Consider the following 16,800-nt stretch of genomic DNA (forward strand, 5'->3'; position numbering starts at 1 on the left):
CATGGAGCCCCGGGCGCCTGACGCTGGAGGAATGGCTAACATGATTATTCTTTGAAGTGACCAGATCACTGTCAGCACGTGACTAGGACCACAGTGCAGGAATAGGAGCCCCATTAAGGCCACACACAGATCTTCCAATCAGTCCAGAGGAAGATTCTACCTAGACGGTTATATGATCGCACTTTGTTCAGGGGTCGAAACGTCGACGCTTTAGTTTTTCAAGTGTCAAAACTTCGCACTGTATTTAGATATAATTTTTCTATGTGGTATATGTCCATGTATCTTGTGGAATGTATTGTGACATGTAAATATTTTAATGTTTGTGCAGTTTAAGTCCTAAATGGTGGTTCCGAAGAACTGTTCTGTGTGTATGTAAATATATGTACTAAAATAAGTTTGCACTATTTTTTCAAAATACTGGTAAAGAAATATATTGTGAAAGTAATCTAAGAGTTTTCAGATTTTTGGTTTGGATATAAGTTATATTGTGCTCTTTTTCATTTGTTGACTGTTCTCATCCATTTGGAGAGACCTAACTGTTTAAAAATAATTTTTGACTTTGATGAGTGGCAGAACCACTGTTTTACTTATAGTACCTCTCTAAGGTGGGCAGTGACAGGGCGTAATTCTCTACGTTTCTGGATAGTTTTAGCTGCCAGATCGTGGTATAGCACCGGAGTGTGTTCTCGAAACTGAAGGGGATGGGCCTCCCATCGCTTATGAAGGATAGTCTCTTTCAATTGAAAATCATGCAGACAGACTAAGATAATCTGCAGGTGGTGATTTATCGGTTCTGGTCTGGCCACATGATAAACTTGTTCCATTTTGATTTCAGTATCCTCTGGGGGCTCAAGATCTGCCGGAACAAGGCCTTGACATATTCTCTCAGATCAGATACTTCAGCCAGAGTGGGGACCACTTTAATGCGGATATTGTTTCGCCTAGAGCAATTTTCTAAATCTTCGGCATGAACCTGGAGATCGAAGTGTTGGTTCTTCAACCTGAGAATGTCTTGTTGGAGCCATTCTACTTCTTCATCATGGGACGTGTCACATTCTTCTAGAGCAGACACTCTGTTACTGACCTCCTCCAGGTCCCTGTGAACTTCATGAAGATCAGCTTAGAGATGCTTATAAGTCATCACGAAGCGAGGCAACAAAGGGCTTCTAGAAATGAATTTTTTACTGGGCCATCTAGGTCATTCGATTCATCGTGGGGATTCTTAGCGAGCATAGGCGTCTTGTCTCGTATGTCACTCCCAGTGGGCTTCATGAGAATGTCCTTAAGGTAGCGATCCTTCTTCGTCCTATCAGAGGACATTGCAAAGAATTGACCTCTGACGAGTGTAGGAGTCAAGAGATGTCCCCTTACACATCAGCAGGGGCCCCAATGCCAGAAGCAGAGCATTGAGCCGCATAGACCTCCGGCAACAGGGTAGCACCTAGAAGCTAAGCGGTTGGAAGGCTGTCAAGGTCGGAGTATGCCCAACTCCGAGTCTTAGAGGGGGAGCTCATTCACAACCCACCAGCCATAGTTTCAAAATCGGAGGGGCCCTCAGAGTGTCAATGTACTTCCAGGTGGGCCATAGTCGAAAAGTCCCAGCAAGGCCCACAGCTTCCTGTAGGAAACGTTGCTGGCACCGAGGGGGCAGCAGAGGCAACACAGACAATCAAACCTTCCAAGGACTGGATCTGATGCTCTGAGGGATGAGGAGTCGGCAGGGATACCCTGGGACAGACCCAGGACAGCAGGGCAAGCAGACAGTGCCAGCTAGAGCCCAAACAAATCACCCGTAAATCAACAGGCTAGGTCCAGAAGTAGGCCTGCAGCTATATGGACAGTGGGGATCTGTGAAGAGCTGGAGTGTGGGGGGCCTGCAAGCACCAAAGGGGAATGCCCTTCAAGCGTCTGAGGAAAATCCAGCCCATACTCCTACCGATGCCCAGGCTGCTGGCGCAAGGCGCCTCTTAGTTCCCATCTTGAATAGTTACCAAACAAAGAGACGGGCGCTGGAAACAGGGACACAAGAACAGAGTTTTATTACTCATGAGGAGAGCCTGTCATTTCAGACACGAAACACGGTGTCTTCGGGAGGTGCTCTAACAAGTTCTCTGAGACTGCGTCTTTTATACACAAGTTGATGATGCATAAACATTCCTTATTACAATAAAGACATTGTGAAGCAAGGAAAAGACATCCCCGGTACCCCCCCCCCCCCCTGTTCCGGTTTATTCCAACAAGTGGCTACAGCATGAGGTCCTCATCCCCCCCCCCCCCCCCTCCCCCCATACAATAGGAGGGGACTACAATGCAGCAGAGTGTTCCGCTGATTCCTTTGGAATGTGTGCGCCTGATCGGATCTCAGGGGGTGGGGAGGTCATGATCAATAGTAGCTCCTTTGAAGAGGGGCGAGTGCATACAGTAGCGGGCAATAAACTGTATCCTCAGGCTAAGGGATGACCAGCGGTCCGTGCAGACAGTCAGGCTCAGTGGAAGGGGTCATCAAAGGAGGGGTATTCAAAAAAGGAAGGGAGGTGTTGGTCAGGCGCAGGGTGTGATTCCCAGGGGCAGAGTCGCACAGAAGGAGAAGTTTTATGACCCGTGCAGGGGAGAGCGGGGGCAGCCAGAGTGCGCGGAGGAGGGGTGCCGGGAGTTTAACATATGGGCAGAGAGGCCATGGTGTCTAAAAATGGTTGTGTGTGTGTGTGCGCGCATGGGTCTATGCTGGCGAGATGATGCGGTCAACGCTTCACGGTATTCATTCTGCTTACAGTGAGAGTATGATGAAAGTAAATGAACGCCGCTTATGTGCATTAACATTGTCATTTTCCACACGTCTTGAGGGTACTCAAGAATGCGGGGGTCGTGGAACCATCAGGTGGCTCCAAAATGCCCAGCAAGAGTCACTGTATATGGGTGGGAGGCCCAGTGATACAAACATAGCTGTCCTGGGTCTGTTCCTGTAACCAAGGGAGCCGTCAGGATGTTTTAGGGCCACAGTTGTAAGGCAGACACCCCGCTAGAGTCCAGGCCGGCTGGGGCCAAGAAAGAGCTGAGACAGGCCGCGGGCCCATGCACCAATTTGTGCCACCATATGGCCACCCTGTGTGGCAGAGCAACACTGGAGAGTGGCCGGCTCCCCCTACTCCAGCCCGCTAGGGCTTTCCACATTAATGATCCAGATGAAATGCAGGAGGGGGAACTCAGAAGGGCAACAGCCCTTGCACTGGCTCGAAACCAGTGCTCAGGCCCACTGGGTTGCCCATGGCACGTTTGCCCACGGGCCTATCTGGTTGCAGCCGTCCCCACAGCACTGGGACACCACCATAGGCCACACCAGCTCACCTCCTCCACAGTAGTAGCAAGGGCCACGCAGTCACAGCAGGGGCAGTGTCGCGGGGTATCCTCCGGCTCATTTGCAGGAGGTCCTACAGGCTGCCTCCGGGTTGCTCTCTATCGGCTAACTTGGCAGCCTCCTCAGCACTACTGTTCGCCCCCTCCAGCCTCTCCACCATTGCACAGGGTTGGGCGGTCTGTCTACTGGAACAGGAAGACCCGGGTGATCTTACGTCCTGTGGGTCAAGGGAGGTGAGAAACAAATAAGTCCGGAAGGGCGCTGTATGAGGCTATAGAAGTGACTGGGAGGGAGAGACTGAGAAACACACCTCACTCGTCTGCCATCTTGGCACCCAGTCCTAGCATTTGGTTTAAAGGTTCCTAAGTCACCAGAACCATTGGGACCATTTTCTGAGAGCTGAGACCAATTTGGGATTACATGTTGTCTTGTAATATCACATTGACCACGCAGTTTTCCACACACAAAAACTTAGCAAAAGTTATGTGGAATAAAAACTCAGTACTACGAATTTGCAGCTGGGAGCGGGATTAAATATGTAGCATGCGTATTGAATTGTATTCCGACACACAGAACTAGTAATGATACGGTAATAGGAGACTCGTGAAAAACCAAAGCCTGCAGGACCAGTAATTCACTCGTGCGCTATTACTGCAACATTTTTCTTGGGCACTCGGAATGAACCTTTCAATATTTCGACCCCTTTCATATTTTCATTATCATTTTTAGATAATACATCATGCCATGCCACATACCGGTTACTAAACTCTCTACCAAATGAGTACAGTGTATTGTGTTTTAAGATTCTTATATAAGCCCATGCCTGCTTATTTACAATTCTTGCCATTAAATCTGTATCCCTGTTTGTGACCTGTAAACCTGGAATAATTTAATGTTACTTTTTTTTTCGTTTTGCCAGAACCTATTGTGCCATCTGTTTTCATTTTCCAAGACTGGCAGCAGTGAAGATTCCTCCTTCCTTCAAAGACTTGGATGCACACCTGGCTATTACTACTCGGAGCTTCTGAACAACGTAAGTGAGCCCATTTTTGCAATTGATAATCTCGACAATAAACCACAGTTGTTTACTGCAGATGTTACCTAGGTGTATGACTGAATGTATGACTTACACTAGGTTTGAGTCAGAATCACAAACCATATTGCACACTTTAGTAAGACTTCTCCTGGAATTCCCCAATCATCCACCCACTTCCCTTCAACTCCCACTGAACTGGCCCTTCTGCCACTCTGCGATTTTCCCAGTGCATGCAGGCTAGGGAAAGCTTTCAGAGCAAAATGGGCTGCCATCACCTAACCTACCAACATGGCTCCATGCTACTCGCTGTTCTCTGCAGTGTGATGCTGGCTGGAACCATTTTGCCAAGATTTACTTTGTTTTCCAGTCTTTCCCTGCCTTGGTAAACCACTCCTGCCTTTCCTTTTTTTCCTAATGTTTGCCCTGCTTGTGTTTAATATAGCCACTTCTCCTTAAACCTCACAGTTGTAATATTATACTCTTATACCGTAATACTTTTGTACTAGGTAAGTTTGTACTGTATAAGTCAGATACATATAGAATGTAAAAAGATGTGCGGATGGAAGAAAAGGTTAGAACTCGGACATATGAATTAGCCCTCCATTTTCCTTCCGATATTTCTTGAACGTTTGCCAGTTCTGTCTTTTCTAAACCCACTGTTTTGAGGGGCACTTTGTAAAAAGGTAATCAAGCAAAAAGGTAATCAAGCAAAGGTAACCAAACATTCTGACATCTCCGCTCCGCTGGACTCCTACGCATCAACATCTCACGCATACACAGAACCAGTTCAGGTGGCTGAGCATTCTCTTACAATGCTCCTAAAGCGTGGAAGAACCTCCCTCTGCAAATCAGAACCTCCCCCTCTCTTCTTGAATTCAGCAAGAAGTTGAATACCTGACTGTACAATTAACCAACCTAAGATATGGTGGGCTAGACACACACACCTCAGCACCAGGATACCCTTGCGGTGATAGTGTGCTTTACAAGTTCACTTAACAAAACAGTTTTCTATTTCTATTAGATATTTCTTTACTTTTCAAACAATTCTTTTTATAGATTCAGACTCTATTGTATAATTTTGTATTTCAGTGATGAAAATGTACCAGACTGGGTGCTGTAATCTAACTAGAAAAATTTATTTGCGCCCTCTTCCATTTTCTTATCTCGGTGTCATCAACAGAAAGATCGCTACACATGGCAAAGTGGCTTTTACAATAACACAAAGTAATCAAGATTTAAGTAACTGGAATTAGACGATTGAGTATGATAACTACGATGGAACCTCTGGTCAACTTGGAGAGTCATGCAGATCAATTGTAAAATATCATTCTTAAAATTGGAGCCGTGATCTATCTCAATAGACGTTGTAAGGCCAAACCTTGACATCAAATTCCCTCAACAAACGTTTGGTAAATGCCTGGTCTCCTTGTGGGATAAGACAAACACCATTTAGAAAATAAGAAGTTAATCACAAGAATGTATTTCAAGCCATTGTAAACTGGCATTTCCACAAAATCTGATTGGATTCTTTTAAATGGGCCATTGATTTGGCAATGTGGTTTATCACAGGGTTGATTCTCTTTCCCTGATTAGTCTTTTGACACACTACACATTGTAAATATAAATCTTCATCAACATTTCTAAAGTTTGTGTTCGCCCAATATTTTCTAAAATTACAGTGCATTAAATCCCTCCCTGAGTGTGATTAACTATGAAAATAACGTGCCACAGGTTTCAGCATTGAATCAGATAAAATCTATTTATGTTCAGGATAACATATAAATCTTGAAGATTTCTCTTGTAACCTAATCTTTCCCATTTTCTTTTCTTATTCTCTGTAACTTCCTCCTGAAGGTCTCTTAATTCACAGAAAGACGTTTGAATTGAACTTAACAAGAAACAGTTTACATTGTAATTTGCATCAAATTTATTCTTGAATCACTGTTTCATTCATTGTATTGCTTTCAATAGATCATGTATATGGAGACTGTTCATGATGGAAGCTCCAGAAGAGGTCATAATACCTCTTTGCGGCCACAGTTGTTCAAAATTATGGATCATTCTAAAACTATAATGGTTGTCTGTATAAATTGCCACTTTCAGATTTTCAGACAAGTAACAAGCTCTTAGCAATGCAAACAACATTGTCACTTGTGCTGAAGTTACATTTGTCAGATGTAATGCTTCAAGGGTCTCAGAAATGGAGCATACTGCATAGGCAACCTTCAATTCTCCATATTGGTCATTTAAAAAAGGATCATCTACAAACAAAGTTAGATCATCCATTTCAAGCGATCTTGGTTTGGTACATAATTCTGTAATACTGATTCAATCATGCTCCGGATCATCATCACCATCTCCTCTGCCCTTGTCTTCATAACATGTATTTGAAACAAGAAGTAATGTTACTGGATTTAATGAGTTACATCTTTTGATTGAGATGTTCTCAGCTGCTATTATGACTTGCAAAACCAAAGGGCGAGCACTCACCCCCAGTCAAATGATCTGGGTTTAATCCATCATTGTTCTTTAGCTCACTCCGCCACCCTAGTTCAGGCATGGCCATATGCAAATCAGCCTGACCCTGTGCCTCATGGGAACAGTCCAGCCCGAACTACCAAGCTATGTCTTCATTGGACCGGAAACAAGCATCCTAGGACCGATTTCTGGCTAATCAGCCGTCATCAGCCAGGCTAGTTTGAATCCAGTGGCAAAGTGAGCAAGGGACCCACGTCTGGGCATACCCTGCCAACTTAGGGTGACAAAGCAAAACCAATGGGTATGATAGATGGAGTGTTGAACAATGCAAGCACTCACCCCCAGTCAAATGATCTGGGTTTAATCCATCATCATTCTTTAGCTCACTCAGCCACCCAGTTCAGACATGGCCATATGCAAATCAGTCTGACCCTGTGCCTCATGGGAACAGTCCAGCCCGAACTGCCAAGCCATGTCTTCCCTGGACCAGAAACAAGCATCCTGGGACCGGTTTCTGGCTAATCAGCCGTCATCAGCCAGGCTAGCTTGAATCTAGTGGCAAAGTGAGCAAGGGACCCACGTCTGGGCATACCCTGCCAACTTAGGGCGAACAAAGCAAAACCAAAGGGGATGATGGACGGAGTGTTGAGCAATGCAAGCACTCACCCCCAGTCAGATGATCTGGGTTTAATCTATCATCATTCTTTAGCTCACTCCGCCACCCCAGTTCAGACCTGGCCATATGCAAATTAGTCTGACCCTGTGCCTCATGGGAACAGTCCAGCCCGAACTGTTCTCCCAGTTTTTGGGACAAAGGTCAGGTCATCCTTTCAGAGGTGCATCTGAAGTCTGAAACAATTTAAGTAATTTATTTGTTTCTGTCAGGCAGCATAGAAGCAGGTCCATTGCTGCTGTCAGCAGAAAGATAAAATGGGAAGGAAGGCAGTGGGCTGCAGGGTGGAGCTACAGCCATAGCTAATAAATATATATATATATATATATATATATATATATATATATATATATATATATATATATATATATATATATATATATATATATATATATATATATATATATATATATATATAACCGCACTCCTCGCAGATAGGAAAGGAGAAGAGGCCACACGAGGGAACTTTGCAGGAGCCGTTTTAATGGTGGGCAGCATAGCAAAATGCATTTCGGCAATAAGCCTTCTTCGGTTGCTGTTGCTGACACGTGATGACCCCACCTGCATCTTTGAAATGTCCAGTACCACCCTCATTGGAAGGTAAGTAGGCTCCCGCCCCCAAGTCACATGTTGATTCAACCATGGTGGCACAAATGAAACTTCAACTCCCAGAAGACAGTGCTACTGGCGAGTATTACAGGGGACGGCAGACAAAGTTCAAGGTAAAGATGCAGTAGTAAAGTGAGGTTTGCACGCTGAATAATTAGTCTCACGCTCTCCCTCCAGTCCCCAACAGTTCAAACCTCAAGCGTAGTGCAGCCAAGAGTTGAGCCAAAATGTAGAGCCGAACAGTCAATGAGTCCGACTCCTCGTTAAGTAACAAGCTGCCGCTGGCAGTGGGCTGAGGCAAACACAACACTTGAAGCGGGCAGAAAATGGTCCGGGAAACGGTAAAACAAACATGCTTTGGAAGCAGGTGCCAGCACGTTTCTGCCACTTGTAGAACCGGAGCCTCCAGCGCACCTCTGGCATGTGCGCGAATTAAATAAAAAACCGCACTCCTCGCAGATAGGAAAGGAGAAGAGGCCACACGAGGGAACTTTGCAGGAGCCGTTTTAATGGTGGACAGCATAGCAAAATGCATTTCGGCAATAAGCCTTCTTCGGTTGCTGTTGCTGACACGTGATGACCCCACCTGCATCTTTGAAATGTCCAGTACCACCCTCATTGGAAGGGAAGTAGGCTCCCGCACCCAAGTCACATGTTGATTCAACCATGGTGGCACAAATGAAACTTCAACTCCCAGAAGACAGTGCTACTGGCGAGTATTACAGGGGACGGCAGACAAAGTTCAAGGTAAAGATGCAGTAGTAATTTGTTTCTGTCAGGCAGCATAGAAGCAGGTCCATTGCTGCTGTCAGCAGAAAGATAAAATGGGAAGGAAGGCAGTGGGCTGCAGGGTGGAGCTACAGCCATAGCTAATAAATATATAAATATATATATATATATATATATATATATATATATATATATATATATATATATATATATATATATATATATATATATATATATATATATATATATATATATATATATATATATAGCGCCATCGTACAGTTATGAAATCCTCAGTCCCTGATGAAATGCAGTATGGCATGAAACGGGTCAGAGGAAAAGGACTGTTTGGTAGGCAATATTCATTTCCTGTATGCGGCAACCCCTAATAAAGAAATTGAAGTTCACTTACCTGCTGTGGGCCCTTCCTTAGCGGGCAGTTTTTCGGATGGAATATATATATATATACACACACATTTATAAAACTACCTTTATACAGTGTAGAGGCATATATTTACAAGATGCCTAGCACAAAAGGGCACATATTTACAAGGCCACGCAAAAGCCAGATCAGGCCAGATATAGTTGTGACAGTAAAGTCTTATGTCTGACTGGTCCCGGTTTTTGTTTCTCAAAATATGGTCACTATAGAAACTTCTCCAGTAGGAACAGTAAAGCCCACATTGCCAAGACCGATCTTCCATTTTTAAATTAAAAAAATATATGTTTTAGCGTTTTATATAACGCGAACTAGACCCAAGACATCGGGTATCAGAGCGCTTTACATGAGCACCAGTTTCGTTACAGATGGACACATTCATTTTTGTTAGGCACTTGGAGATTAAGTGACTTGCCCAGATTCACAGGATGTTGAGCGTCATCGCCGAGACTCGAACCCGGTTCCCCAGCTTCAAGGTTAACTCTCTAGGCTGGAACACAAGCAAAAACAGTAGACATACATAAATTACAGACGTATTATAAAACGCTGGCTATTCTTAACTGAAGTGTGGGTAGTCAATGAAAGTTCGAATCCTGCATTCATGAGATAACATCCAAATAAAAGGGATGTAGAAATACCAATTGTGAGGAGTCTGGCACACTTTTCACCATCTGAATGAAATGTTCCTAATCAGGCACAACCCATTCCCTAATGTCAGTCTTTCTTACTAATTTATCATACTACACCTTAGAGAGCACTTCTTAGTTCTATCCCTTCAAGTACCGGCACTTCAACTCCCACCAAGGAGAGTACCGGTACTCATGTCTGATGTACTGTTTATTGCTAATTCTGCTGAGGCAGGGTGGACCTTGTCTCCCGGATACTCTTACAGGTAAAGTGCCCCTGGAGCCCTGTGCTGAGCCCCTGCTGAACCCTTCAACTGCAGCTCAGTTGCGTGGGTGTTGAAAATGTCACCTTCACGCTGAGCTTGACAGAGCAGTGTCTTTACTATTCAGACACTGCGCAGTAATCACATTTATACTATAGTGTGCATTGGTGCACACCCTGGAATGCAGGCTACCCACTGAAAGCGGCACTTAAGGAAGCCACGGGAGGTAAGGAGTTGAAAGCGTCCTTTATCCTGCGTGAGCCTTTTGTGTGAGTGTTTGATTGTGAGTGTTTAACGTCTTGTGTGCGCGTTTACATGTAATTTACATATTTAAGACTCACCTCTTCATACAGGCATACTTGAAATAGAGACTTTCGTTGATTCACCCTTTGTTATGTTTTTTATCTCTTTCTAGCGCCAAGAAGCTCTCGGGCGTATGTGCGCTTTATAAATTTTAAATAACATAACATAACATAACATAAAGAAAGAGGAATAGAGAGAATCTGTATACTCGACAAAGTTTTTTTTTAGAAATTGTGCGGACTGTTTTGTATGTGCATGTGTGCTCGGGCCTGTGTTAGTGTGTGAGTACACAAGAATATGAGTATTGACTTGAGGCCAATGCAAATAAAATATAATAATCAGGGCCACTGTAATTATGCGGCAGGTTTGATAAAATTATGCAGCAACAAAAGGCAACATATGCAGTGTAATGCAGAACATTTGCTGATTGTATTAATTATTTTGTCATTTTATACTTGTTAATACTGTCAGGGCGTAGGTTGCAATTCAGTTTAACCCCCAAGCATAGCAATAACACAACAGATGGAAGTAGTATCTGCCCCCTGCCCTCCTCTGATCAAACAGTTGTACCATCTTTCAGCGCCTTGATGCCTATGGGTTTAGCCGCGCTCTATAAATCCATAATTCATTCATAGTATCATTGTATCATGTCCCACCTCTAGCCCCGCCCATAGCCCCGCCCACTAGCCACACATCTAACTCAATTTGATGAGTACCTGCACTTCAATCAATAATCCTTTATTCGGCACTTACAAAATACCATAAAAGTACGTTTTACACAGTTAAAATCGATAAAAACCAGTTCATTACACATGATTGGAGACAATTGTCCGAAAATTTCATTCAGCACTGCCCTCTTGAGTTCCTTAGCCTTAAAGCAACCTTAATAAAATTCATTATACAAAACAGTGTATGAGGATCGTTAGCCCTTTGCAAGAATAATAAGGCAACCTTGGCATGTTTAAACGTTGCCTGTTTTAAAATTCCTACAAAAAAACTGCGCCTGAGTAAAACATAAAATGGGCAGAACAATACAAAATGAAGGGTATCCTGCGGAGACCTATTGTCGCAGCCGCAGGAACCCTTCTGCTCAACTGTTGAAGTAAAACCTGGTGGATCAGCCAGTAAATGGTGTAAAAGGTTGAACCTAAAACGGGTAATTAAAAATCTGTCCTGGGCATTATACATGAGAGCAAGGTAAGGTTCCATTCCTTCCTCAGTTTTCACCATTCTATGGGCACAGACTGAGGTTTTACTTTCTTCCTCGGCTGCTCTACGTGAGGCTACCAGGTCCAGAAAGATTTTTTAACTCTCAGTAAATCTTGGGAAATAATTTCCGTTGGATTGGTAAAAAGATCCTTACAACCAATTCCCTCAAGTGTGATCTTAAAATATTTTAGCCAAGGGATACTCATTCCTTTGTCCCTTTCTGTACAGTCTCTGATAATCTGTCTGCTCAGGTCTACTTGTTAATACTGTCAGGGCGTAGGTTGCATTTCAGTTTAACACCCAAACATAGCAATAACACAAAAGATGGAAGTAGTATCATTGTATCATGTCCCACTTCTAGCCCCGCCCATAGCCCCGCCCACTAGCCACACGTCTAACTCAATTTGATGAGTACCTGCACTTCAATCAATAATCCTTTATTTGGCACTTAAAAAATACAATAAAAGTACATTTTACACAGTTAAAATCGATAAAAAACAGTTCATTACACATGATTGGAGACAATTGTCCGAAAATTTCATTCAGCACCGCCCTCTTGAGTTCCTTAGCCTTAAAGCAACCTTAATAAAATTCATAATACAAAACAGTGTATGAGGATCGTTAGCCCTTTGCAAGAATAATAAGGCAACCTTGGCATGTTTAAACGTTGCCTGTTTTAAAATTCCTACAAAAAAACTGCGCCTGAGTAAAACATAAAATGGGCAGAACAATACAAAATGAAGGGTATCCTGCGGAGACCTATTGTCGCAGTCGCAGGAACCCTTCTGCTCAACTGTTGAAGTAAAACCTGGTGGATCAGCCAGTAAATGGTGTAAAAGGTTGAACCTAAAACGGGTAATTAAAAATCTGTCCTGGGCATTATACATGCGAGCAAGGTAAGGTTCCATTCCTTCCTCAGTTTTCACCATTCTATGGGCACAGACTGAGGTTTTACTTTCTTCCTCGGCTGCTCTACGTGAGGCTACCAGGTCCAGAAAGATTTTTTTAACTCTCAGTATATCTTGGGAAATAATTTCCGTTGGATTGGTAAAAAGATCCTTACAACCAATTCCCTCAAGTGTGATCTTAAAATATTTTAGCCAAGGGATACTCATTCCTTTGTCCCTTTCTGTACAGTCTCTGATAATCTGTCTGCTCAGGTCTACTTGTTAATACTGTCAGGGCGTAGGTTTCATTTCAGTTTAACACCCAAACATAGCAATAACACAACAGATGGAAGTAGTATCATTGTATCATGTCCCACCTCTAGCCCCGCCCATAGCCCGGCCCACTAGCCACACCTCTAACTCAATTTGATGAGTACCTGCACCTACTTTTTTCCCATTTAAAGCACTGGAAACCAGATATACCGACTTACAGTGTTGCAACCTACATAACTCATCACCGACCCAACATGCTTTTCAGCACACAACCTGGGCAGAATCTTTTACAATAAAAGCAGCATAACTATAGTCAAACCTTTCCCATTAATCTGTAGCGAGCATCGTTCTATTAAACTCAACGTCACTGCACCGAGAAGCTGAAACAACACGCCTACTTTCTCCAGTATACAGGGTCGGTTTGAAAGGATTTGACAACATTTAATGACTAGCCCTCAATAGCATTTGGCATAATCCTCCCACAGAACAAATTCTCTATACCAGACTTACACTCGGTCTACCAGATGGTTAATTAAGGAGGTTAGATCCACTAATACAGTGCATTTGTGCTCATACTGGGGAAACAAGATCCAGGGGCTATTCAGGGCAAAAAGAAAATATTACTCCTCTGACGTCTGTGTTGTATCCGAGGTTTTGAAGATTACTTTGGACTTCAGCAGCCTGAAGCTAGTTCAGTTCGAACGGTCTCTCTTTAGATATTTTCTAATATGTTCCTTCAGAGAATTGCACACTTTATTCAGCTCATTGATACTACCAATCATGCAAACAACTGCGCCATCTCTGACAACGACAATAACCACCAAAGAGGATTTCTGTCCCACTTTAGAATGATTCTTTACGTGATTAATGTCACCAAGCAACAAATTTGGCGCTGTTGGGGGGGGGGGGGGGGTTATTTTCCAGAATCCCAATTACTTGAATGTACATGCTATATGCCATCGAAAATAGAGTCCCAGTTCGCACTGCTGTATGTTGCAAAAAACTGTTTGCGGCTCATTTCATCGCTCAGTACCAAAAGTCTTTCTATTGGGTTTTCAAAATGTATCTTATTCTTCACACAAGAGGTCGTTGAGCCCACTGAGTTATGTACATACCAAATCCAAAATAAATTTGTCATCAAAAGCGTGACCTTGGCAGACGTTGTGGGAGGGATGGACAGGCTGTGGGTGGACTGTCTAAATTTAGGGAAAAGAAAAAACAGTCTCTTGTAAGTCCTTTCACAGTGTCCATGAACGTTGTCCCCATAAATCATCCTGAGACTTCCTGCACTTCCTCTTTCTTCGCTGGAGGATCTCTCCCATGATTAGGCATTCTGCTTCATGTGATCATTCCCTGAAACAAAGACCACACCCGTCACGCATGACATCATGAACCAATTGCACAATACAATTGCAATATTGACCAGCATATGCATATATGATAAGCCACTGAAGACCCAGAAACATCACATATCAAGTCACAAAGAAAATTTACTTACCACCCATACGGTGAGGGTCAGCAACCAACGCGCTTGCTGGGTGGGATAATCCTCGCCTCCGCGTCCTTAATAGAATTAAAACTTACCTTCTCGTAGGCTAGGCAAATTTCTATTCTATGTCAGGACCGGAGGCGAGGATTATGCTTCTTCAAAGCTTATCCACCACTACCTGCGCCACATTCAACAGCGGTTTGAAATAAAACCTTTTGAAGGTCGAATCTGAAGACCAATCCGCTGCCTTCATCAGGTCTTCCAAACGTACACCTAGGCTAAAGGCTTTGGAAGCCATCGCACCCCTCGCTGAGTGTGCTCCAAAGGCTCGCGTATTAATACCTGCCTCCTGCATGATCCACCGCACCCAACGGGCTATAGTGGGAGAAGACACCACCTTAAAAGGCTTCTTGAGTGATATGAGGAGTTGTCGTTCGCCCGGAGGACGGACTTCCTCCGTAGCTTCCTCATACGCTTTTAAGCATTGCACCACGCAAAGTTTGGGGAATCTGTAAAAGCAGGGTAAGAAATCGTACGGGTATTCGATTTTGTACGTCTACTAACCGTAAAGGTAACCCCATCCGGGTAAAAAACCCCGACAGTAATGTCCAAAGCCCGGACATCCGACACTCTCCTGCAAGAGACCAAACACAGTAACATTGCCAGCTTAGCGGACAGCTCTTTCCGTGAAGATGTGAAATAGCATGTTTCAGAGATGCTAGTAAGACATGCATGTTGCCGTGATCTGTGGTGAGGCTTAATCTAATACAATAACCTCAGCCTCATCTTCAGCATTTATAGAAAGTGCGTTTGAAATGTACCGAACATGTTTGCCACCAGTTTATTTTTTAATGTTGTGACTTTGAGCTATTTTACGCTCTGTTAGCTTAATAGAGTTATAAAAGGAACATCCGATATGTGATAGGTAGATGAAACCTAAATGTTCACTTTCACATTTTATTTTTTGTTTTTGTATTGTCCTTCTACTATCAGGAGGTCACTTCAAATTCCTAATCAAAATGTAATGTGATGACAATCATGTTTTTTTATGCTTCACAAATTGTTTTGGCTACCTTTGTTGAACATTGAATGAATGAATGAATGAAACTTTATTTATATTGCGCAGCTATGCCCAGTGGGCGTCAAGGCGCCTAGTCCAAATAAAAACTGTACGCAGAAAGAGACAGGGCCTAATTGTATGCTTTGACAAAGAGCCACGTTTTCAATGACTTCCTAAAGAGGTCCAGGGAGGGCAGTAATTTGATTTCCAGGGGGAGTGAGTTCCATATCCGAGGAGCCAGTATGGAAAAAGCTTTGCTCCCCCATCTAGCCTTCTTGGCTCTCGGGATGACCAGTTGATTAAGCTCACTGGAACGAAGACATCTACTTGGAACATATCTAGAGAGTAATGATCCAAGGGCATCAGCTGAACCTGCAGTTAAGGCCTTGTAAGTAAGGCAAAGGAGTTTAAAAGTAATCCTTGAGGGGATGGGGAGCCAATGAAGGTTCTTCCTCGCTGCGGTCATAGAGGCTAGCCAGGGCAGAGCGAGAGCAAACCGTGCTGCCGCGTTTTGTATGACCTGCAGGCGCAAGAGCAGACCCTTGTTGGCCCCTGCGTACACTGAGTTACAGTAATCAAGCCTTGAACCAACAAGGGCGATTACCACCTGTTTCCGTGCTTGTGGGGACAGGTAGTGTACGATTCTCTTCAGGGTCTTGATGACTCCCCAACAGGTGGCCACCGTTCTGTTGACCTGGAGCTCCATAGAGAGCTGGGTGTCAAAGATGACGCCTAGGTTCCTGGCAGATTGTGTCGGTGTTGGGCAGCTACCTAAAGAAGGGGGCCACCAGTCATCTGACCATATGCCCTGGTCCTTGCCAAAGACCAGGACCTCTGTTTTGTCCCCGTTCAACTTTAGAGAGTTGGCAATCATCCACTCTGCAACAAGTTGCATGCAGGCTCTAAAGTTAGAAGCAGTTTCACCAACAGAGTGAGTCAGGGATACCATAATCTGCGTGTCGTCGGCATACGACACTACCTCCATCCCCTGAGATCTTACTAGTCTTGCAAGTGGGGCCACGTAGATGTTAAACAGGGTCGGACTCAATGCCGACCCTTGTGGCACCCCACATTGCAAAGATTTAGCAGGGGAGAGGTATTCACCTAGCATGACACGTTGCTCTCTTTGTTGAAGAAAGGAGCTCAGGAGACTGAGTGCCGGTCCTTCAACCCCAGCCTCCCTTAACCTAGTTGTTAAAGTAAGGGGAGACAGGGTGTCGAATGCTGCTGAGAGATCTAGCAGCACCAGTACAGTGGTTAGACCCGAATCTACTTTTCTGCGGATGTTATCCATGACTTTCGTCAGCGCCGACTCCGTGCTATGCAGCTTTCTGAAGCCATGTTGGGACCCATCCAGGAAACCAGAGGTCT

The 16,800-nt window shown here is 44.0% G+C and overlaps 1 protein-coding gene across 4 annotated transcripts in view; it reads left to right on the plus strand.

The window, feature by feature from the left end:
- FANCC (FA complementation group C) overlaps positions 1-16,800 on the plus strand; it is a 1,396,321-nt gene that overhangs the window by 521,481 nt on the left and 858,040 nt on the right. For all 4 annotated transcript variants that reach the window (XM_086961183.1, XM_086961186.1, XM_086961184.1 and 1 more), the window contains one exon: positions 4,275-4,388. In XM_086961183.1, coding sequence (XP_086817309.1) covers positions 4,275-4,388 — 114 coding nt within the window. The remainder of the gene's footprint in view (positions 1-4,274; positions 4,389-16,800) is intronic.

This window comes from Lissotriton vulgaris, chromosome 3_1 (assembly GCF_964263255.1).
Source record: "Lissotriton vulgaris chromosome 3_1, aLisVul1.2, whole genome shotgun sequence".
Classification (NCBI taxonomy): Eukaryota; Metazoa; Chordata; class Amphibia; order Caudata; family Salamandridae; genus Lissotriton; species Lissotriton vulgaris.